This window comes from Rhinoderma darwinii, chromosome 3 (assembly GCF_050947455.1).
Source record: "Rhinoderma darwinii isolate aRhiDar2 chromosome 3, aRhiDar2.hap1, whole genome shotgun sequence".
NCBI lineage: Eukaryota > Metazoa > Chordata > Amphibia > Anura > Rhinodermatidae > Rhinoderma > Rhinoderma darwinii.
Window position 1 is genome coordinate 74,489,065 of NC_134689.1, and position 24,196 is coordinate 74,513,260.

General features: G+C 41.4%; 1 protein-coding gene across 1 annotated transcript in view; it reads right to left on the reverse strand.

The window, feature by feature from the left end:
• Positions 1-5,793: 5,793 nt before the first annotated feature.
• Positions 5,794-24,196, reverse strand: part of LCP2 (lymphocyte cytosolic protein 2) — a 353,127-nt gene continuing 334,724 nt past the window's right edge. The window contains exons 18-19 of the mRNA XM_075859992.1: positions 14,352-14,501; positions 5,794-6,436 (exon numbers count right to left, since the gene is read on the reverse strand). Coding sequence (XP_075716107.1) covers positions 6,305-6,436; positions 14,352-14,501 — 282 coding nt within the window. The 3' untranslated portion in view covers positions 5,794-6,304. The remainder of the gene's footprint in view (positions 6,437-14,351; positions 14,502-24,196) is intronic.

Below are 24,196 nucleotides of genomic sequence, written 5' to 3' on the forward strand. Positions count from 1 at the left end.
TTTTTGGTCATTTCCTCTTCCAATAAATATAACAAAAACTGATCAAAAAGTCGCATGTGTCCAAAAAATGCAACAAATAAAAACTACACCTTCTCCCTCAATTTACAGCTTGTCTCGCAAAACACAAGATCTCACACAACTCCATCAATCGAAAACCAAAAAATGTTATGGCTCTAGTAAGGCCTCGTGCACACTTCCGAAACCGTTTACACGGCCGTTTTTGACGGATCCATGTGCCCGGTTTAGCGGCCGTGTGCACTGCCGCGTGCACTCCGTGTTTCCGTTTACGAGCGCCGAGCATGGTACTGTCCAGGGTGCTGAAAGAGTTAATCGGCTGCACTGATCGGCGGTAACTCTTTCAGCACCCTGGACAGTACCATGCTCGGCACTCGGAAAATACAATTTTAATGTAATAATAATAATAAAAAAATAAGTTCATACTTACTTAAAAAAGGCTTAGATAATTTCCTAGAACAAAAAAATATTAGCTCCTATGTGTAGAAATTTTTTACTTCCCCCTTCCCATCCCACTTCCCCTTTTCCATCCCTTGGTTGAACTTGATGGACATGTGTCTTTTTTCAACCGTACAAACTATGTAACTATGTAACTTTCCTCCTGTCCGGCCTCCAGCGATGACGTTTCATCCATGTCGCTAATGCAGCCAATCACAGGCTGTAGTGGCGGTCACGCATGTCAGGATGACGTCAGAAGGCCGGCCTCCAGGGATGACGCTTCATCCCACGTGACCGCCTCTGCAGCCAATCACAGGCTGCCGCGTCAGAAAGGAAGGTCGGACTGGAGGAAGAAGAGGGACTCGTCACCAAGACAACGACCGGCTACATATGAACTGCTTTTTATTTTATTTTTAATCAGCAGCATCTTTTCTCTATCAGTGATTGATAGAGACAAGTGGCTGCCGATTAGTGTAATATTTCTGTAATGTATTTCTGCCCTCCCGGCCGTTGCTAGGCAACGGCTCCATCACACACAGACGGCACACGGATGCCTTCCGTGTGCCTTCAGTATTTTTGACGGCCCTATTGACTTGCATGGGCCTCACGGTAACGGAATCTCGGACCAAAGTAGGACATTCTCTACTTTGGATCGGAACGGAGCAACGGGACCGTCAAAAAAACTAAAGTGTGCATGGCCCAATTGAAATGAATGGGTCAGGGTGCTAGCCGTCAGAAAAACGGATAGCACCCTGAAGGAAAAAACTGAAGTGGGCATAGGGCCTTAGGCGTGGAGGAAAAAACAGACTGATGTTCAGGCCAGAGGGAAACATTTCTTCCTGTAGTAAAACATATAAAACCTATATCATTTTGGTGTCGTCGTAAACGTACTGTCCCACCGAATGGATTTAACATGCATTTATACTGCACGGCAAACACGTAGAGAAAAATAAATAAAAAATAATGCCAGAATCGCTGTTAATTGGCCTCTAGCCTCCCAAAGCATTTAATAAAAAGGGATCAAAAAGTCGCATGCCACTGAAAATGGTACAAATAAACACTACAGCTCAACTTGCCAATAAAGCCCTCATACGGCTACGTGGATGGAAAAAACTAAAATGTGCAGGCCAGAGGGGAACATTCCTTCAGCTTCACAAAGTGGTTATCAAGGCCCTAGTATTGGGAAACCAGGAAAGGGAAGGCAATAGCACATCTGCTGAATGTGAGGGCCCAGTATTGTACCAGGGCAACATCTTCTTAGCTAAATTTCCCAAACTACAAAGGAGGAAAAGTCCCAAAAATTTGAAAAACTACTACCAATGCAAAGTTCATACTCCTTCTCTTCTATGCCATACAGTGTGTCCAAACAGCAGTTTATGTCCACATGTATAGCATTTCCATACCCGGGACAACCCGCTTAACAATTTATGGGGTTAGATCATCCAGTGGCACAAGCTTGGCCCAACATATTGTGCAGTGAAATAGCATATCAGTGGAAAAATTGCAATTTTCACTTTGCATCATCCACAGCGTATTAATTTCTGAAAAACACCTGTGGGGTCTAAATACTCAGTGCACCCCTTGATAAATGCCTTTAAGTGTGTAGTTTCTAAAATGGAGTCACTTTTGTTTTGGTACATCACAGGTTTTGCAAATGCGACATGGCACCCACAAACCATTCCAGCAAAATCTGTGTTCCAAAAGTCAAATACCACCATCCTTCCCTTCTGAACCCTCCCGTATGTCCAAACAGCAGTTTATCACCACATATGTGGTATTACCCTACTGAGGAGACATTGGTTTACATATGTTGGGGTGCTTTTTCTCCTTTATTCCTTGTTAAAATGAAAAACGTTGTTCTAAAACGACATCTTATTGGAACCAAATACCAGTGTCGTTCGTACGCCGGGAGACACGACACAGCACTTTTTAGTGCTTTCCAGCAATAACACTTTGTATGTGACCTGTGTAAACCGGGTTATGTTAAACAGTCAGTACACACTAGTACTGCCCGGTTACACTGAATTCAATCTTTGTCTTTGACCCCTGAGGACGCACCCTTTAATCAAACTGGGTGTTGAAACGCGTAGGGACACATATTGTTTGACAACTTAGACTACATAGTGACAATTTCTCAACAAAATATTTGTTTACTAGAGCAGGATTTGCTTTCTATTGATGGATATTGAGCCTTTGCTCTTTTCTAGTCCTGTGTTCTAGTCAGTTTGAGTAAAATTGCTTCAGCCTGACACTTAGCCCATTTTTAACGTATTCAACAGTAAACATTTAATTTTAATCATTCTTTCAGGCGGTATTTTCTCAGATCAATTTGAACTAATACCTTATCTATTAGATTAATAGTGTAACACATCGTTATATGTACTTTCATTATCAAGGCTTTGGAGAGTTAGTTTGTACAGCAAAATGTAGGCCTGTTAATTCATTATGAACCTGTTGTGTAACAATGGGTATGACAATGAATTTAAGTAGAGGTGCTGAAGAACTGCTATCACCGTTTATACATACGGCAGACAGTGTGAGAAAATGTCTCTTAGTTGTCAAACTACGGGCAAACTTGTTAACATCCAAAGAGTTTGCAACATATTGATGTTAGGGGCAGGTTCATAATTTAGACGTTTCGCTAGCACTTTGGTCTTTTCACAGAACATTTTGAGACATAATAATCATGCTGTCCAGACAATCTTGTATTGTTGATATTTATTTTTTCTCATTGGCTACCTTCTTCTTCCTGGATCTTCTCCCCCCTCTCCATATTCTTTTTTTGATCGAGCAAAGATTTCTTTGGCAGTTAAAAGGCTATGTAAACCTTTGAAAGTGTTTTTTAAAAAAAAAAAAAATTGTCAGTGTGTTTAGTGCAACTTCCAAATTAGCTTTTATTAGTAAAAATCACACAGCGTATCCGAACTGGAACCCACGCTATATTCTTCCCGAAAAACCACACTACATTGTGGAACGTTTTTTCAGACGGAATTTCCGCTGTGAACAGCAGTGCTGGGGAAAAAAACTTTCCTTTCTTCCGCGTGTAGTCCGGCCATCTAAGATGATGTTGCAGGCCATCTGACGCTGCAGCCTGTGATTGGCTGCTGCGGTTTCATGGGATGAAATATCATCCCAGGAAGCCGGACTGCAGGAAAAAGGAGAGAGTTCTGGGTAAGTACATACCTCCAAACCGTCCCGGATTCAGTGGGACTGTCCCAGATTGCAGGCGGTGTCCCGCTGTCCTGTGCGATACAGTTGAAGCCAATTCTAAAGCAGGGAACCATCAGCTAACTGCTTCAGAATTAGTTCAGAGCGGAGGAGCACCCTCCGAGCACTCCACGCACACAGCGCTACTTTAAGCACTGTGCTCGGGGAAGCTCTTGACGTTACTGTCCATATATGGACAGTGACGTCAGTGGCTACTCCTTGAGCGGAATCCCCATTGCCGAGTATGGCCGGGAATTCCACTCCAGGAGGAGCCCCTGATGTCAATGTCCATTATCTTGCTCCCCGGCACAATGGGTGCATGATACTGTGTGGACTGAACCAGGTGTGTATGGGTGGGGATTGGGTGGGATTAGAAGCGTGGCTTAAAAGAAAAAAAAAATTGTGACTTGAGATTTTTGCAATTCCGCCACAAAAGTGGCAACACATGGCTCTCTGTGGTGGGTTTTACCTCCCTATTGAATCCAAGGGGAAAAACCCGCAACAGAAAAGCAACAAAAACACAGCATAAATTGACATGCTGCGGATTTAAATGCCGCACTGCAGGTCAATTTATGAACGTTTTTTCAGTGTATTTTTTATGCAGCGTGTGGATGAGATTTGTTTACATTTTATCCACTCTGCTGCTACTACATTATGCTGCGGATTTTCCGCAATGAAATATCCGGAAAATCTGCAGTATTAACGATACGAGTGAACCTGGCCTTAGTCTTTCCTTTTTACGTTTCTTTCTTTTGGGAACCACTCCTTTGGGTCAAAAAACTGCCCAGAGTAAAACTGAATGTTTAATTCCAGCCTTAGGCTCAGTTTACACAGCATTTCTTGTCAGTGATTTTGATGTGGAAATCACGTCTAAATCAACACCAAAAAGGCGTTCAGATATTTTTCGATTCATTTCAATGGGAGGTAGAGGCGATTTTTCCGAAGCGTTTTTTGACTGTTTGGGGAAAAAAAAAAAAAAAAGCGTCATGCCCTATCATGGAGCAGTTTTCACCTCTGAACCTCCATTGAATTTAATGGGTGGCGAAAAATACAAAGGTGTTTGTTTGGAGTGTTTCTTGATGCGGCTTTTGCATTTCCTTAATTAAAAAGAGTGCCAAAAAACGCTTTCATTTTCAAAATCTGTCTCAAAAATTCTGACGAAATTATGAGGGAGAATTTTCAGCTTGGCAAAAGACACCTGTGCACATAAACTTAACGAGTTCATAACAGACCCTTTCTCTCCCTGCCTATACAGGCTTATACAGTAGCTACTGTCACTCAAACGTGAGAAGAGTAGGAGAAAATGGGGAAAGGCTACTACACCAATATATTCTTTGGGAAGTGTTAGAGTATGTTCACACGCAAACGCAAAATACGTCTGAAATTACGGGGCTGTTTTCAGGCGAAAACAGCTCCTGAATTTCAGAAGTTTTTGCATGTACTCGCGTTTTTCGCGGCGTCTTTTGCGGACGTAATTGGAGCTGTTTTTCATTGGAGTCAATGAAAAACGGCTCCAAAAACGTCCCAAGAAGTGTCTTGCACTTCTTTGACGCGGGCGTATTTTTACGCGCCGTCTTTTGACAGCGACCTGTAAAATTACACCTCGTCTGAACAGAACATCGTAAAACGCATTGCAAGCAATGGACAGATGTTTGCAGACGTAATGGGGCCGTCTTCTCAGGCGTAATTCGAGGCGTAAAATGCCTGAATTACATCTGAAAATAGGTCGTGTGAACATACACTAAGGCTGGGTTCACACGACCTATCTTCAGACGTAAACGAGGCGTTTTACGCCTCGATTTATGTCTGAAAATACGGCTCCAATACGTCGGCAAACATCTGCCCATTAATTTGAATGGGTTTGCCGACGTACTGTGCCGACGACCTGCAATTTTACGCGTCGCTGTCAAAAGACGGCGCGTAAAATAACAGCCTCGGCAAAGAAGTGCAGGACACTTCTTGAGATGTAATTTGAGCTGTTTTTCATTGATTCCAAAGAAGAACAGCTCCAAATTACGGCCGTAATTGACGCCTCACAAAACGCGAGTACATGCAATTACGTCTGAAATTACGGAGCTGTTTTCTCCTGAAAACAGCTCCGTAATTTCAGACGTAAATGCAGGTATCGTGTGATCATACCCTTAGACATATGGTACAGTATTTTAACTTGTACTCTCTGATAAACTGTATACTGACCAATATGTTTGGATACTGTATTAATGTTATGAATTTGAATTTAGACTCCATGTACAGTAAATGTATAAAAATAAAACTAGCAAGACTTCATGTAAATAGGGTGAACGACTAGACAATAAAATACAAAATGATAGCTTCTCATTTGCGAAATTGACTTCATCTAAATAAAAAACTTAATGATCTCCTATATGCTTTCTAGCTGTAAACATAAGTTTGGTTGAATGGAACGATATTGACAATTGGGGAATAGCGATTGACAATTGTTTAGTAAAAGCAAGCCTCTAGTCTACAAAGGATAGCATATTATGAACGGTCAAGTCTAAACTTAAGAACTCAGAAATTTCAAGATTTTTGTGTCCATCAAGGTTTGTCATGTACACAACACTACGTCTAATCCACAATGTAGCTTACAAAAGTAAAACAACATTGCTCAAAGCATTACAATAAATTATTGATTAAAGCTCCTGTCAGCAATACATGTAAGCTTGCAGTGTTGTCTTGAACCTCGGTCTTTCCCATCAATAAGAAGAAGAGGGGTTGTGCCGAAGTAGTCAATTATTTCAGATACAGAGTCAAAAGTCTATTGAGAAATAAAATAAAACAAAATAAGTTTCTTTATATTTCTAATGTTAAACAATCCACATGCTTTATAAGATTCAATACACATATCAAAAATTCTGTGTTTTTAGAATCATTTATAAGGTTGAAGAACCTTCAGGAAGAGTCCTCCAAAAATAAAATGCTAACAAAAAGGATCTACTACAATCGCTTTATTTTTTTAATAATTGGAATCTCCTAAATTTCTGCTCAGTCTTCTGCTTCTTGTCTTGTGATATTACACATTATACTGCAGTTCAGAAAAAAAATGCTTAAAGGGATTATCCGAGTTGTTACATTTTTTTTACAGATGGCTGCAAAATTCCTAAAATAAAAAAAATCATTACTCACCTATTCTGTCCCCTGGCTGTTAAGGATCTGCCAGGCACAGCTTCTGTATCCACGCCCATAGGTAATCAGTCTGCACCAGCTTCTATGTCTGTGAGACTGACTCCATCTTCCACCACTCAGGATGGCAGGCTTAGGTGTGGGAGAGCCTATCACAGCCTGGCCAGACGGAGCTAGCTCCCGCCCTCTGTCTATTTATACCTGCCTTTCCTGTTCCTCATTTGCTTGTGATTCTTCTCTGCTGGTTTCCTGGCCCTGCTGCAGCTTCTGTACTATTTGACCCTGCTTCATATGACCCTGGCTTACTGACTACTCTTCTGCTCTGCGTTTGGTACCTCGTACACTCCTGGTTTGACTCAGCTTGTTCACTACTCTTCTGCTCTGCGTTTGGCACCTCGTACACTCCTGGTTTGACTCGGCTCGTTCACCACTATTGTTGCTCACGGTGTTGCCGTGGGCAACTGCCCTGTTTCCCTTTGTTCTGTGTTTCCTTGTCTGGTTGTCTGTCGTGCACTTACTGAGTGTAGGGACCGTCGCCCATTTGTACCCCGTTGCCTAGGGCGGGTCGTTGCAAGTAGGCAGGGACTGAGTGGCGGGTAGATTAGGGCTCACTTGTCTGTTTCCCTATCCCTGTCATTACACTGGCGATGCAGTGCTGGCGCTCTGGATATCCTCATTGTGTTTGTCTACATGTAGGAAGCATGTGACCACTGCAGCCAATCATAGGGGCTCAGCAGTGACGTGTCATATTCCTGGCATCATAGCGCACATTTCTAAGAATTTGTGCCAGGAATACAACAAATAATCGCCAAGCCCCCTGACTGACTGAAATGGTCACGTGCTGCCTGCATTTAAACAAATACCGGGAGGAACACCGGAGCATCAGCACTGGATCTCCGAAGGAAAGAGTAGGTAAGTACTGATTGTTTTTTTTAGGATGCTTACAGCCCTTTTGTAAAAAATTTAAGAACTCAGATAACCCCTTTTATCAAGGGACTTTCTGGATTTTTCAGATAATGAAATATAGAGATTTCATCGTAAACATGTGTGTATGTGTATACCTGTATGCAATATGTAACGAAAAAGTAATAAACAGCTCTGATTATGAACAGTGAATTAGCAGGACAGCTATTGGGGCTGTAGTCCATCAACAGATTGTATAGGAACATGTTTATATTGTGAGTGAATACTAAAAAGACTGAAGCAGGGACAAAGCTACTGTAACTGCAATAAGTTGCTCTGACAAAACAAACGTGGAGTGAGTTTGCTCCTAATCTTTCATTTTGAATAACTTAATGTAATGGATCTGCCAGACACAGCTTCTGTGTCGATGCCCGTGGTTAATCAGTCTGCATCTGCTCCTAGGTCTGATAGAGTGACTCGATCTGCTACCCCTCAGGCTGGTAGGCTGAGGAGTGGGAGAACCTATCACAGCCTGGCCAGACGGTTCTAGCTCCCGACCTCGGTCTATTTATACCTTCATTTGCTGCTTGTCTTGGCCTGTGATTCTCTCTTGTTTCCTGGCTCTGCTGTTCCTGCTATTACTGTTGACCTCTGCTTCATATCGACCCTGGCTTTACGGACTACGCTCCTGCTCTGCGTTTGGTACCTCGTACACTCCTGGTTTGACTCAGCTCCTTCACTACTCTTGTTGCTTACGGTGTTGCCGTGGGCAACTGCCCCATTTCCCTTAGTTTCTGTATACCCTTGTCTGTTTGTCTGTCGTGCACATATTGAGCGTAGGGACCGTCGCCCAGTTGTACGCCGTCGCCTAGGACGGGTCGTGCAAGTAGGCAGGGACTGAGTGGCGGGTAGATTAGGGCTCACCTGTCTGTCTCCCTACCCCGTCATTACACTTAAATGGACATTAACTTTTCAAACAATTTATGCTAATCTAATAGTATAACTACAGTGGAGGAAATAAGTATTTGATCCCTTGCTGATTTTGTAAGTTTGCCCACTGTCAAAGTCATGAACAGTCTAGAATTTTTAGGCTAGGTTAATTTTACCAGTGAGAGATAGATTATATAAAAAAAAAAAAAGAAAATCACATTGTCAAAATTATAAATATTTATTTGCATTGTGCACAGAGAAATTTGATCCCCTACCAACCATTAAGAGTTCAGCCTCCTCCAGACCAGTTACACGCTCCAAATCAACTTGGTGCCTGCATTAAAGACAGCTGTCTTAAATGGTCACCTGTATAAAAGACTCCTGTCCACAGACTCAATTAATCAGTCTGACTCTAACCTCTACAACATGGGCAAGACCAAAGAGCTTTCTAAGGATGTCAGGGACAAGATCATAGACCTGCACAAGGCAGGAATGGGCTACAAAGCCATAAGTAAGACGCTGGGTGAGAAGGAGACAACTGTTGGTGCAATAGTAAGAAAATGGAAGACATACAAAATGACTGTCAATCAACATCGATCTGGGGCTCCATGCAAAATCTCACCTCGTGGGGTATCCCCATTCCTGAGGAAGGTGAGAGCTCATCCGAAAACTACACGGGGGGGAACTTGTTAATGATCTTAAGGCAGCTGGGACCACAGTCACCAAGAAAACCATTGGTTACACATTACGCCGTAATGCATTAAAATCCTGCAGTGTCCACAAGGTCCCCCTGCTCAAGAAGGCACATGTACAGGCCCGTCTGAAGTTTGCAAATGAACATCTGGATGATTCTGAGCGTGATTGGGAGAAGGTGCTGTGGTCAGATGAGACTAAAATTGAGATCTTTGGCATTAACTCAACTCGCCATTTTTGGAGGAAGAGAAATGCTGCCTATGACCCAAAGAACACCGTCCCCACTGTCAAGCATGGAGGTGGAAACATTATGTTTTGGGGGTGTTTCTCTGCTAAGTGCACAGGACTACTTCACCGCATCAATGGGAGAATGGATGGAGCCATGTACCGTCAAATCCTGAGTGACAACCTCCTTCCCTCCACCAGGACATTAAAAATGGCTCATGGCTGGGTCTTCCAGCACGACAATTACCCGAAACATACAGCCAAGGCAACAAAGGAGTGGCTCAAAAAGAAGCACATTAAGGTCATGGAGTGGCCTAGCCAGTCTCCAGACCTTAATCCCATCAAAAACTTATGGAGGGAGCTGAAGATCCGAGTTGCCAAGCGACAGCCTCGAAATCTTAATGATTTACAGATGATCTGCAAAGAGGAGTGGGCCAAAATTCCATCTAACATGTGTGCAAACCTCATCATCAACTACTAAAAATGTCTGACTGCTGTGCTTGCCAACAAGGGTTTTGCCACCAAGTATTAAGTCTTGTTTGCCAAAGGGATCAAATACTTATTTCTCTGTGCACAATGCAAATAAATATATATAATTTTGACAATGTGATTTTTTTTATTTTTTTTTATATAATCTAGCTCTCACTGGTAAAATTAACTTAGCCTAAAAATTCTAGACTTTTCATGTCTTTGACAGTGGGCAAACTTACAAAATCAGCAAGGGATCAAATACTTATTTCCTTCACTGTATATAAATTTTGTAAGGCTTTGTTAACATCTATGTTCAGTGTTTAGATGTTCAGTCTTTATGTTGCTCTGCTCGGAACAGAACAACAAAAATACCAGAAGTGCCGGAATCAGTTTCATGATGGACATCAACGGCACCCGATATAACCCAATGACTTGGGTTCTGTCAGGTTTTTGTCATGGTGTCCATTGTTTTAATGGACAAAATAGCACAGCATACCGGCATTTTTGACCAGAACTACATCCTTATGGGGCCTCCGACGCAAATTTAAACAAAGCCTTATTTATTTACTGTTAAAATGTAGCTATTTTATTCATGCAAATTCTGTGTGAAGGCGCTGCCACTAGGTGTGTCCCTTCCTTAAAACTGTTGTCCACCTACTGTTGTCAAACAAAATGTGTCTCTAGATACAGAGATCTGTCACTAGTCTAATAATGCCCTGTATCCTAACTAATCTAATAGGTGCATCATCATGCTGATAACTACGGCTTCGTTCACATCTGTGTTGGGGTCCTGTTCTGACGTTCCATTGGAGATTTCCGTCAGAACGGGAAGCCGGGAGTGATTTCAATGGTGACGGAGCCGGTGCCCATGGTCTCCGTTTGTCTCTATTGTGCACCGGACCCGTCGTTTTGCCGGAAGCAATAGAGAAGCAATAGCGTAGTCGACTACGCTATTGCTTCCGGCAAAACGACGGGTCCAGTGCACAACAGACACAAACGGAAACCGGAAACCACGTGTACCAGCACCGTCACCATTGAAATCAATGGTGATGAAAACAACGGAAACCTCAGGTTTCGACGGTGTCAGTTTGTGTCTTCTCAGGGTCCCGTTCTGACGGAAACCTCTGACAGAACGTCAGAACGGGACCCCAACGCAGATGTGAACAAATCCTTAAGTGTAATTTTTTTTTCAAAATTGTTTATTATTTGCAAAGTTGTGTGCCTTTTTCTAAATATGCAAATTTGGCAATACTTGCCAAACGGGAGGTCACTCTTCGTTTTCACTCTGGGCGGTGTAATGTTTTCTGTATGATGCTGTCCAATCAGCATCATACAGTTCTCCTCTTCCCAACCCAGCATATAGTAGTATACAGCTTCAATTCCTGACTGCATTTGCAACTGGTTATATCGTTGGTTGTTTCATAGCTAGATCCTGGTGATCCCGGTGGCATATGAAAGATTAGAATCTCCTCTTTCATATGCCACCAGAGCCACTATTCTAGGTGGTTCACAGCCGGAGATATGGGTTTTTGAAGTGATCCCCCTTCCCTCCAGCCTCAACCTCTCACACTGTGTGAAGCAGCTTCATGCTGATAGGACATGTGAGATAGCTCCACCTCATGAGAATCACTGATGTTGACACCCACTTGTCTAGTATAGCCTCATTTGCATATTTAGAAAAAAGCTCATAACTTTTAATATAATAAACATTTTGGAACACAATTTTCACTAGCATTATCAGTGTGACAGCGCCTATTAGATTAGCTAGGAGATTGGGTATTACTAAACTAGTGAGAGATCCTCTTTAACAAAGGACAGCTAACCTTTAATTAGTTGTTTGACATCCAACAAGGTAAGTTGTCTTTTTTTATATAAAGGCGCACTATCATCTATGTATAGATCTGTTTTAATCACCCTATAGTCTAAAAATCTTGCCCTGTATTTTATAGATGAAACATACACTACCGTTCAAAAGTTTAGGGTCACTTAGAAATTTCCTTATTTTTGAAAGAAAAGCAGTATTTTTCAATGAAGATAACATTAAATTAATCAGAAATACACTCTATACATTGTTAATGTGCTAAATGACTATTCTAGCTGCAAACGTCTGGTTTTTAATGCAATATCTACATAGGTGTATAGAGGCCCATTTCCAGCAACCATCACTCCAGTGTTCTAATGGTACATTGTGTTTGCTAACTGTGTTAGAAGGCTAATGGATGATTAGAAAACACTTGAAAACCCTAGAGCAATTATGTTAGCACCGCTGTGAACAGTTATGCTGTTTAGAGGAGCTATAAAACTGACCTTCCTTTGAGCTATTTGAGAATCTGGAGCATTATATTTGTGGGTTCGATTAAACTCTCAAAATGGCTAGAAAAAGAGAGCTTTCCTGTGAAACTCGACAGTCTATTCTTGTTCTTAGAAATGAAGGCTATTCCATGCGAGAAATTGCCAAGAAACTGAAGATTTACTACAACGGTGTGTACTACTCCCTTCAGAGGACAGCACAAACAGGCTCTAACCAGAGTAGAAAGAGAAGTGGGAGGCCCCGCTGCACAACTGAGTAACAAGACAAGTACATTAGAGTCTCTAGTTTGAGAAATAGACGCTTCACAGGTCCTCAACTGGCAGCTTCATTAAATAGTACCCGCAAAACGCCAGTGTCAACGTCTACAGTGAAAAGGCGACTCCGGGATGCTGGCCTTCAGGGCAGAGTGGCAAAGAAAAAGCCATATCTGAGACTGGCTAATAAAAGGAAAAGATTAATATGGGCAAAAGCACACATACATTGGACAGAGGAAGATTGGAAAAAAAGTGTTATGGACAGACGAATCGAAGTTTGAGGTGTTTGGATCACACAGAAGAACATTTGTGAGACGCAGAACAACTGAAAAGATGCTGGAAGAGTGCCTGACGCCATCTGTCAAGCATGGTGGAGGTAATGTGATGGTCTGGGGTTGCTTTGGTGCTGGTAAAGTGGGAGATTTGTACAAGGTAAAAGGGATTTTGAATAAGGAAGGCTATCACTCCATTTTGCAACGCCATGCCATACCCTGTGGACAGCGCTTGATTGGAGCCAATTTCATCCTACAACAGGACAATGACCCAAAGCACACCTCCAAATTATGCCAGAACTATTTAGGGAAGAAGCAGGCAGCTGGTATTCTATCTGTAATGGAGTGGCCAGCGCAGTCACCAGATCTCAACCCCATAGAGCTGTTGTGGGAGCAGCTTGACCGTATTGTACGCAAGAAGTGCCCATCAAGCCAATCCAACTTGTGGGAGGGGCTTCTGGAAGCATGGGGTGAAATTTCTCCCGATTACCTCAGCAAATTAACAGCTAGAATGCCAAAGGTCTGCAATTCTGTAATTGCTGCAAATGGAGCATTCTTTGACAACAGCAAAGTTTGAAGGAGTAAATTATTATTTCAAATAAAAATCATTATTTCTAACCTTGTCAATGTCTTGACTATATTTTCTAGTCATTTTGCAACTTATTTGATAAATATAAGTGTGAGTTTTCATGGAAAACACAAAATTGTCTGGGTGACCCCAAACGTTTGAACGGTAGTGTATGTACTATCCAATTCCACAAAATTGCCTCACTATTGATCACATGATCATAAACTCCATGTGCTTGCCAGTGCAGTAACTTTATACTTAAATTTTGAAGTAGATTTTTCAGCGTGACAAAAACCTCTATGTAAACTTACCCTAAACTTACCTTACAAGCGGCTCTCTTTAGCTGGACTGCATAATACACAGGGTAATCTTATTACATAGTGATAAATAATATTCTGTATGAAGTAAGTACAGGTGCCTGGCTGGAGTTAAAGCCTATGTACACTTTTGAATGTTTTTTCTTTATTTATTAAATTAATAATAATTATATTAAGACACTTTGACATTGACTTTTATAAAAAAAAAAAGAAAAAAAACTTTTGGTGAACTGACGGAATCAGCTGACAAGGAATGATACAGCATATATATATATATATATATATATATATATATATATATATATATATATATATATATACTGTATATATAGATATATATATATATATATATATATATATATATAGGCAACATAGAAGCTGTATTGTCAAAAGTACAATAAAAGTTGAGTAAAAAAATAGCTTAAAAGCAAAAAAAAAACACATTGATGTAATGATAATAAAAAAAATACATTCACTTTCGGAAATTTAGGAGAAAAATAGGGGAATTGATTCTCCCATTGTATTGTATGCACCAACAAATCGGCAAAATGGTAAAACTTGTGACTTTAAATACAGTACAATTAGATACAATGTTATCTACTATACCTCATGGCCTCCTGATCCTAAAAGGTATACTTGGTTATTTTGGTCATAGCGAATCCGTACATTATAGACTTTATTTTTATACAACACCATGAGAACATATGGTTGGGACAGTGTTGACTGGGAACAATTTCTCACCAGGAATGTACCATCCTATGACAAATAAAAAAATGTTTCAGTATAATGTTGCAGTAAATATAATGATGACAGTAAATTATTAAATGCATACTGTTAGAATTAAAGAGCTTCCCAGCTCCTGATTCATTATATGTATTAAATTACTATATGTTTACATCGCTCATACTGTACATAAAAAGTCACCATCTCCTATTGTTGGGAAAAAGGCACCCACAAAAAAATATTAGACCCTGTTCACATTCCTACTTGCACACATGAACCATCTGGATGTTTATGTACTGAAAATAAAGCTTTCTGGAAGGAGCGACCAGTCATAAAGTGGTCATGTTTCACCGTAAGGGCCTGTGCACATGGAGATTTTTGCAGGCAGAAAAACCTGCCTCAAAATTCCTTCAGGAATTCTGAGGTAGATTTTAACCTGGGCCTCTGAGAGGACTAACAGAAAATGAAGATGCAGCATGAGAAGCAGAAGCTCCGTGTTGAGAGAGACGCCCACCAGACACGTCCTTCTCTACACAGCCGACTGGACCTGCAGGCTGGTGAGTGTCCCCCCCCCCCCCTCTCCATCCTGATTCCCATTCCTCCTGATCCCACTTGTAGAATATAAAAAATATGTTAAAATGTTTTTTTCATTTCCCTAGCATATTTTTGCCACGCTTTTCGCAATTGCGGCAAAAAGGTGCAGTTTCGCTGAGTTATATAAAAATTTTGCCAAAACCGCGTGATTTGTGCTGAGATTATGAAAATTACATATACAGATACAAAACATGAAAAAATAGTGCTGCTAGGCTATATTCTCACAGCACGGTCAAATCAAGTTTTTGACGCAATTTTGGGGAAAAATTGTGGCAAAAAAATGGGATTTGACCACACTGTGTTACTAGACTAAGGCCTTAGACAGCCGTGTTTGGTCCGTGATCTACGGAGCGTGTATCGGCTGTATTTCCCAGGCTGACCACAATTCATGGAGCCGGATTCCTAGCATCATAGTTATCAATGCTGCCAGCAGTTCCTGCTCCACGGGAATACTGCCCCATACTGTAATGATGCTTTCAGTACGGGAACGGGGACAGTGTTTTCACGGGAAGGGAGGGACTCCTATGATTATAGATAACTGTGATGCTAGAAACCCGGCTCCCTGAACTGTGGTCGGTCTTGGAAATATGGCCGATACACGGTCTGACCGAACATGGACGTCTGAATAAGCCCATTTGTCTCCTATTTGTGGTGCGGATTACGCACTGAAAATTCACTACAAATTACAATATAAGGCGATATGCAGACGAACGGGTGTGAAATCAGCCGTGAATAACGGCCGTATTTCACGGTCGATTTGCACCCGTGCGGGATCCGTTTACACAGATCCCTCATAGACTTTAGTCTATTGAGGGATCCGTGAAAATGGACAAAAATAGGACATGTCCTATTTTTTTACAGGCCCTTCACACGGTCCGTTAAAGCAACGACCGTGTGAATAGCCCCATAGAAGTACATGCAGCCGTGTGACGGGCATTAAAAAAAACGTCCTTCACACGTGCGATTAACACGTCAGTCTGAATAAGCCCTAACTCATGTGATTGGGGTTTTCAAAACCCCATGCACATGCACAGAAAAAAAATCTGCATGGAATATAGGACGTGCTGCTGATTTTTTAAATCAGAATCATGCCTATTATGTTGTAGAACTGTAATGTATTTCATCCTTTACAATGCAAAGGGTTAATTTGCTGTAAATCACTGGCAAATTCTGTAAGGCTACACGCACACAATGAGGAATTTGTGCAGAAAATCTGCATCAAAACCGCAGGTAAAAATCTGCTCCTATTAGTGTGCTTTTCTTTGATACGTTTTTAGGTGCAGTTTTTACATTTTGATGCGGAAATAGGTGCAGGTTTTATGCTGCAGATTTTTTTAAAAAAAACTATTTAAACGCAAAATAAATTGACATGTAGCATATTTTCAAATACGCACCGCAGGTCAATTTTTGTGCAGAAAAAATCTGCGACATGTAGATGAGATTTCTTGATCTCATTTACTTTGCTGGAACTGTATTACACTGCGGATTTGCCGCACGAAAATACCCGCGACAAATTTGCACGGAAATAAGTATCGTGTGCATTTGGCCTAACAGAGTTTTTTTTAAACTCACACTAAGGCCCCATTCACACATGTTGGATTTGATACGGATTCCGATGACATGCTGATGATTCTGCATCCCATGCAAATCACAGCCCCCATGCTGTTTAAACATGGGAGCTATTGACTATTGGGTATGGTCCCCTTAAGGGATTTACCCTGCAGTCTGGGTTCCCAGGTTGGGTCGGTTTTAGCAGGGTTAAGAGTGGACCTCCCACCCTTATAAATAGTGTTTCCCAGGAGAGTCACTTCCTCTTTGACTCCCCTCAGGACTTTGGAAGAAAACCTCCCGCCTGCCCACCCTGATTTTGTTGTTATTGCATTATTTCTTTGCATTTATATTGTGTTGTTCTCAGTGTTGCATTTTATATTGCTTATGTATAGTTACGTGTTGGCAAGTGTGCCATTACTTGTGCTGAGTATTTTGGTAAGTTCCTCAGTCTCCCTTTTTGTTTCTTTGTTCCTATTCACAGCTGGCAGTGTGGAGGGACCTTGTCCGTTCAGGCTAGGGTCTATGGGAGAACAGTCACCTGCCGTATCAACAAAGACGTGCCCACCGCGGAACTCGAGGGGACGGTATTTGCTGCTCGGTCAAGATCTTCCCGTGTTAGCTGTGGACAAGGTTTTTCCCTCCATGCTTTAATATAGCTGTGGCCTACCCCCACATTTTATACCCGTGTCATTTATTTTAGTTTGGGAAGACAGCCCGTTTTTTATTAATATCCCGGTAGTCTGAGGTTTCCGCAACCCAGTTCACATGCTATGAAAAATTTTCCACGTGTATTTTTGTCCGCACCATGAAAATATATCCACCACAGCAACAAGTAGAATGCTGCTTATTTTGCATGGAAAAGCCGGGGATAAGTGTAACGTCTATGGCCGCTGTCATTTTACCCCTTGATGACCGCGGCCATGGACGTCCTGCTGCGTCTTCCCCCTGAGACGCCGGCACTCACTTCCGGGTATCGAGCCTTTCTCCCGGAGTTGATCATCATCAACTCATGAACTCCTGGACTATAAAAGGGTCACCTCCCTTCTTATCCTTGCCTGAGCGTTGTTGTTGTTGTTGTTGTTTCCCTTAGTCTGACTTTCAAATGGTCTCCTAAGTGTCTTCCAGCTTCCCAGTGGTTCTCGTTCCTGTATCCTGTTTCTGGTGCTATCTGTACCATCCTGGTCTACTGCCGTGCTGAGCTGTTGTTTTGTGCTGCATCTCCACGCCTGTTCTACTACTCCACTCCTGACGTCTACCTGCAGCCTGGTCCCAGCCGAGCCTACCTTGATACTGTCTTCACTGCCTCAGGTACCCTTTTCTGGACTATAGACTCTGTACCATACCTGTTTGGCCAGCTGCCATCCTGCTATGTGGTACGGCCCAGTGGGTCCACACCCCGCCCTGTGACAATAAGCACTTTTGAATGACAATTGGACTTATTCCTTGTTCACACATTTTTTTTGCAGGCAGAAAGATCTGCCTCGAAATTCCTTCAGACTTTCTCTGCCTTCCATTGATGTCAATGAGAGGTCAGAAATGGAAATGCCCGAAGAAAAGGCCCGTCGCTTTTTTCTCCCGCAAGAAAAAAACTCCTTTGCCTCCCATTTAAATCAATAGGAAGCGATTTCGGCCGATTTTTGCCCTAATTTCCAACGCGGTTTCCACGTAAAAAAATGTGGCAAAAAAAAAACTGTGTGAACAGGGCCCTATTCTCGTGCGGATCTGCTACACACTTATGACACATCTGCATCAGAAATAAAAGGGAAAGCCTCAGAGTTTTGCTGTTGAAAAACACATTGAACTTTAATGGCAACGTAAGAACGGAGCATTAGTTCTCCTTACATCTTCACAAGTGCTTCCCCCTCCCTTAAGGCCCCCTTCACATCATATTGTTGACCTAAGTTTATCGTGTACATCAGGAAATCCTAACCTACGCTATAAACAACGTAGACGATAATTCACAGGGCTCCATTATGTCCTTTGTGCCTACGTCGGACTGGTGGACGTCAGCATACCTTATGAAGGATGGAATAGAGTAGTAGACTTTGCTATTCCATCCTGAGAGATACCACAAAAAAACGTATACCGCTCCTGACATTAGTATGTGGACTGTAATGTCAGGAGCTTCCCAATGCCGGAGTCCCCAGGCAGAGCATCACAAGTGCTCTAACCGTGGACTTTGTCCCTGGGAAAGCTCCTGACATCACTGTCCATATATGTAAAGTGACGTCAGGGGATTCTCCAGGGCCGGAATCCCTGGCCAGAGCGTTGCCGACGCTCCGGCCGTGTACTCAGGCTTTGCAAAGCTTCTAACAGCGCCATAGTCCCTGGGCAGAGAGCTAGTAGAAAGCTTCAGCCCTGGGAAAGCTCCAGACGTCACTGCCATTCATGGACAGTGACTTCAGGAGTTTCCCCTGGGCCATTCCTCGGGCGACTTATCCCACTGTATGCCATACAGTGGGATACAATTTGGCTAAATAGATCAAAATCCAGTGCATTAACCGGTAACTGCCTGCTCCATGGTTTCGTTCACTGTAAGGGTATGTGCACACGATAACTGCATTTACGTCTGAAATTACGGAGCTGTTTTCAGGAGAAAACAGCTCCTGAATTTCAGACGTAAATGCATGTAATGGCATATTTCCCGCGTCTTTTACGGACGTAATTTGGAGCTGTTCTTCATTGAAGTCAATGAAAAACGGCTCCAATTACGTCCCAAGAAGTGTCCTGCACTTCTTTGATGAGGCTGTTATTTTACGCGCCGTCTTTTGACAGCGACGCGTAAAATGACAGGTCGTCGGCACAGTACATCGTAATGGGCAGATGTTTGCCGACGTAGTGGAGGCGTTTTTTCAGACGTAATTCGAGGCGTAAAACGCCTCCATTACGTCTGAAAATAGGTCATGTGAACCCAGCCTAATTGACACCAGCACCAAAATCAGTTAATGCATACAACGTACAAACGTGAGTGCCACACTTTCCGTTGCCCACCTCCGGTAATAAAGGGGGGGGGCCGGCCCAGACATCTTGGCTGTATGGGGCCCAAAAATTCCTGATGGCAGTCCTGTGTATGACACAGTCGACACTTCACTGTAATGAGTGGGCTTCCACTTGAGAGATTCCGCTCATTTAACCCCTTAGATGCCACGGTCAATAGCGACCGCTGGCATCAAAGGCGTTAGAATGAGGGGGTGGCCACCTCCGATGTACCGCCTTAGATGCCAATTCCCCCGCAACGCGATTTCAGGGTGCCGGTGGTTGTTAGGGCAGCCCAATTTAAAAATAAATAAATAAATTACATAACTGGTATTGCCGCGTCATAAAAGTCCTATTACAATATAACATTATTTAACTTGCACGGTGAATGCCATAAAAAAAAAAAATCGCTGTTTTTTGGTCATCTCATCTCCACAAAAAATTGAATAAAATGTGATGAAAAAGTTGCATGTACCCCAAAATGGTACCAATAAAAACTACAGCTCGCCCTGCAAGAAAAAAAAAAGCCCTCGTACCGCTCAATCGATTCAAAATTGAAAAAGTTATGGCTCCCAGAATATGACGGCACAAAACAAATTAGTTTTTTCCTTATAAAAGTAGTCAAACATATAAAAAATACATCAATTTGGTATCGCTTTAATTGCATTGACCCGCAGGAAAAAGCTAACATGTAATTTGTACCGCATGGTAAGTGGCGTAAAAATGAAACCCAAAAAACAATGGCGGAATAACAGTTTTTTTCCCTATTTCATCCCACAAATAAATTTTTTCCAGTTTCCCGGTAAAATATATGGTACAATAAATGGTGCCATAAAAAACTACAACAGGTCCTGCAAAAAAACAAGCCCTGAAGCGGTTATATCAACAGAAAATTATAAAAGTTATGGCTTTTGGAAGGTGGGGAGGAAACGCAAAAATTTTATTCAGAAAAATGGCTGTGGAGGGAAGGGGTTAAAGGGGGATTCTGGTTTTGTGTAAAAGTATGATCATTGTACAATGCAATGAGTTTTCCAATATAATTTGTATTTCAATTCATCACTATTTTCAAGATTTATGTTTGCTGTCAGTTAGGCTCTGTTCACACCAAGGATCTTCCAACGCATCCCTCCAATGGAAGGCTGCAATATGTATATATGCATTGGATACATTTCTAATTTACTCCCATTGTAAAAAAAAACAACAATTTTTTTACTGTATACACTTTTGTTTTCAATGGCTATTCAATAATGCATAAAAAAAAGTTATGCTTGGCGTATGATAAAGGATACTCTTTGGGCATATTCCAGCTGAATGTGGGGATGCCTATGAATAAGTTAAGTGTACATGTTTGGAGATTTCACGGCACATATTCCGAATCTAGGACCCATTCACATCCAAAGGCTGAGACCTGTGTAGACCTAATTTTTCTCGCAGATAAACTGTATTTAGCCTAAGCATATATACTGTATATACTGGGTTAAATAATGCATCATGAAGTATTTAATCTGTGTTTATCTTCTTCCACCTGCTGGGATTTGTTTTGAAACATGGGGACATGGATACGGATATTAACCCCTTCAGGACTGAGGACGCCGCCGATTTTTTTTCAAATCTGACGTTACTTTATGTGGTAATAACTTTTGAATGCTTTTACCTATCCAACTCATTCTGAGATTGTTTTCTCGTGACATATTGTACTTTATGTTAGTGAAGATTTAGAGAAAATTTGCAAAAATTACCATTTTCTAAATTTGAATGTATCTGCTTGTAAAACAGATAGTAATACCACACAAAACAGTTACTAGTTTACATTTCCCATATGTCAACTTTATGTTTGCATAGTTTTTTGAACATTCTTTTATTTTTCTGGTACGTTACAAGGCTTAGAACTTTAGCAGCAATTTCTCATATTTTCAAGAAAATTTCAAAAAGCTATTTTTTCAGGGACCAGTTCAGTTCTGAAGTGGCTTTGAGGGCCTTATATTTTAGAAAGTCACCATAAATCACCCCATTTTAAAAACTGCACCTCTCAAAGTTTTCAAAACTGCATTCAGAAAGGGTTTTAACCCTTTAGGCGTTTCACAGGAATTAAAGCAAAGTAGAGGTGAAATGTACAAATTTCATTTTTTTTTGCCAAAATTAATTTGTAATACATTTTTTTTCTGTACCACAGAAGGTTTTACCCAAGAAATGCAACTCAATATTTATTGCCCAAATTCTGAAGTTTTTAGAAATATCCCACATGTGGCCTTAGTGTGCTAAAGGACTGAAACACAGGCCTCAGAAGCAAAGGAGTAGGGTATAGTTAGCATTTTGACCCCACATTTTTTTTGCTAAATTTATTTGAATTAGTATGTAAAGATGAAAATCGAAATTTTTTTCAGAAAAAAACATAGAAATTTTTAATATTTAAAAGGAATAAAGAAGAAAAAAACACCCCAACATATGTAAAGCAATTTCTCCCGATTATAGCAATACCCCATATTTGGTAATAAACTACTGTTTCGACCCACAGCAGGGCTCAGATTTGGATTTTGGATTTCTTATTTTGGATTTCTTATTTTGCTGGAATAGCTTTCAGTGCCGTGTCGCATTTGCAATGCACTGGAGGGACCAAAACAGTGGAAACCCCCTAAAGTGACCACATTTTGGAAACTACACCCCTCAAGGAATTTTTCTAAGGGTAAAGTTACCACTTTGACCACACAGTTGTTTTGCTAAATTCATTGGAATTACTCTGTATAGGTGAAAATCTCCTTTTTTTCTGAAAAAACTTATTAATTTTAATCTTTACAAGTAATAAAGGAGAAAAAGCACCCCAACATTTGTAAAACAATTTCTCCGGATTACGGAAATATGCATATGTGATAATAAACTGCTGTTTGGACCCACAGCGGGGCTTAGAAGGGAAGGAGCGCTATTTGGCTTTTGGAGCTCAAATGTAGCTGAAATGGTTTTCGGGTGCCATGTCGAATTTGCAATGCCCCTGAGAGGCCAACACCGGGGGAAAAAAGTGACCCTATTTGGGAAACTACACCACTTAAGGAATCTAGGGGTATAGTGAGCATTTAGACCCCACAGGTCTTTTGCAGAATCTATTAGAATTAGGGCTCAATTACACAAGCGTGTGCGTTTTGAGGACATGTCGTGAGTTTTTCACAGCGGACTCACGCTGCGTAAAAAGAACGCACCTGTCTGCACGGCCCCATAGACTAATATAGGTCCGTGTGACGTGCGTGAAAATCACGGGTGTTGCACGGGCGTATAACACGCTCATGTAAATGAGCCCTCAGGGAGTGAAAATGAATATCAACCTTATTTCCACTAAAATGTTGAATTTTTTCAATTCCACAAAGGATAAAGGATGAAAAAGCACCCCAAAATTTGTAATGGAATTTCTCCAGAGTACGGCTATACCCCCACCATTAACCCCTTCGATCGCCACCATTAACCCCTTAAGTGCAGCGCTCAAACGGGAGTGCTGCACTTAAGGTGTTTGCAGCTCATCGGAACCCCAGCAATTAAATTGCCGGGGTTCCGGTGGCTGTAATGGCAACCGGAGGCCTAATACTGGCCTCCCAGTCTGCCTAGCACCGAAGCCGGTCAAGATCAAGATTCAAGTAATAAAATAAAACACAATCCCACTTTTACTCTTATCAAGTCCTTTGTTATTGAAAAATAATAATAAACCATACGTATTTGGTATCGCCGCGACCGTAACGACCTGAGATATCAAAATATTATATTATTTATTGCACGCGGTGCACAGCGTAAAAAAACCCGTAAAAAACTTTACCAGAGTTTGTTTTTTGGTCACTTTACCCTACAAATATTGGAATAAAAAGTGATCAAAAAGTCGCACGTATCCAAAAATGATACCTATAAAAACTATAGCTCGTTCCGCAAAAAACAAGCCCTCATACAGCTCTGTCGACAAAAGAATTAAAAAGTTATGGTTCTCACAACTTGGCGACAGAAATAATACATTCTTTTTACAAAAGTAATTTTATTGTGCAAAAAGTTGTAAAACATAAAAAAGTGCTATAAATTAGGTATCGCCGGAATCGTACTGACCCGCAGAATAAAGCTAACATGTAATTTATAACGCATGGTGAGCGCTGTATAAAAGAAACTAAAAAAGCTGTGGCAGAATTGCGTTTTTTTGTTTACCTGGCCTCCCAAAAAATAGGATAAAAGGTTGTCGTCCCGCAACAAACCAGCCCTCATACCACTACGTCTATGAAAAATAAAATTAGTTATGGCTCCAATAAGTCAGGAAATAAAAAATATGCAGTTGTGCAGGTCCGAGGGGAACATTTCTTCTGTTTCAAGAGGCGATTTATCAAGGACCTAAAATTAGGGAACCAGGAAGGGGAGAGCCCAAACATATCTGCTGGAAGTGACGGTGCCCGTATTATACCAGGACAACACTTCCTAGCAAAATTCCCCAAACTGCAAAGGTGCGGAGTGTGGACCAAAAGGAGGATAAGAAAGGACGCCATTTATCAGTGCGACACTGGCCTGTGCAGAAAGGATTGGTTACAGCATAACACACATCTATGGATTATTTTATTATTTTTTTACCCCATTATTATACCACCTGACAA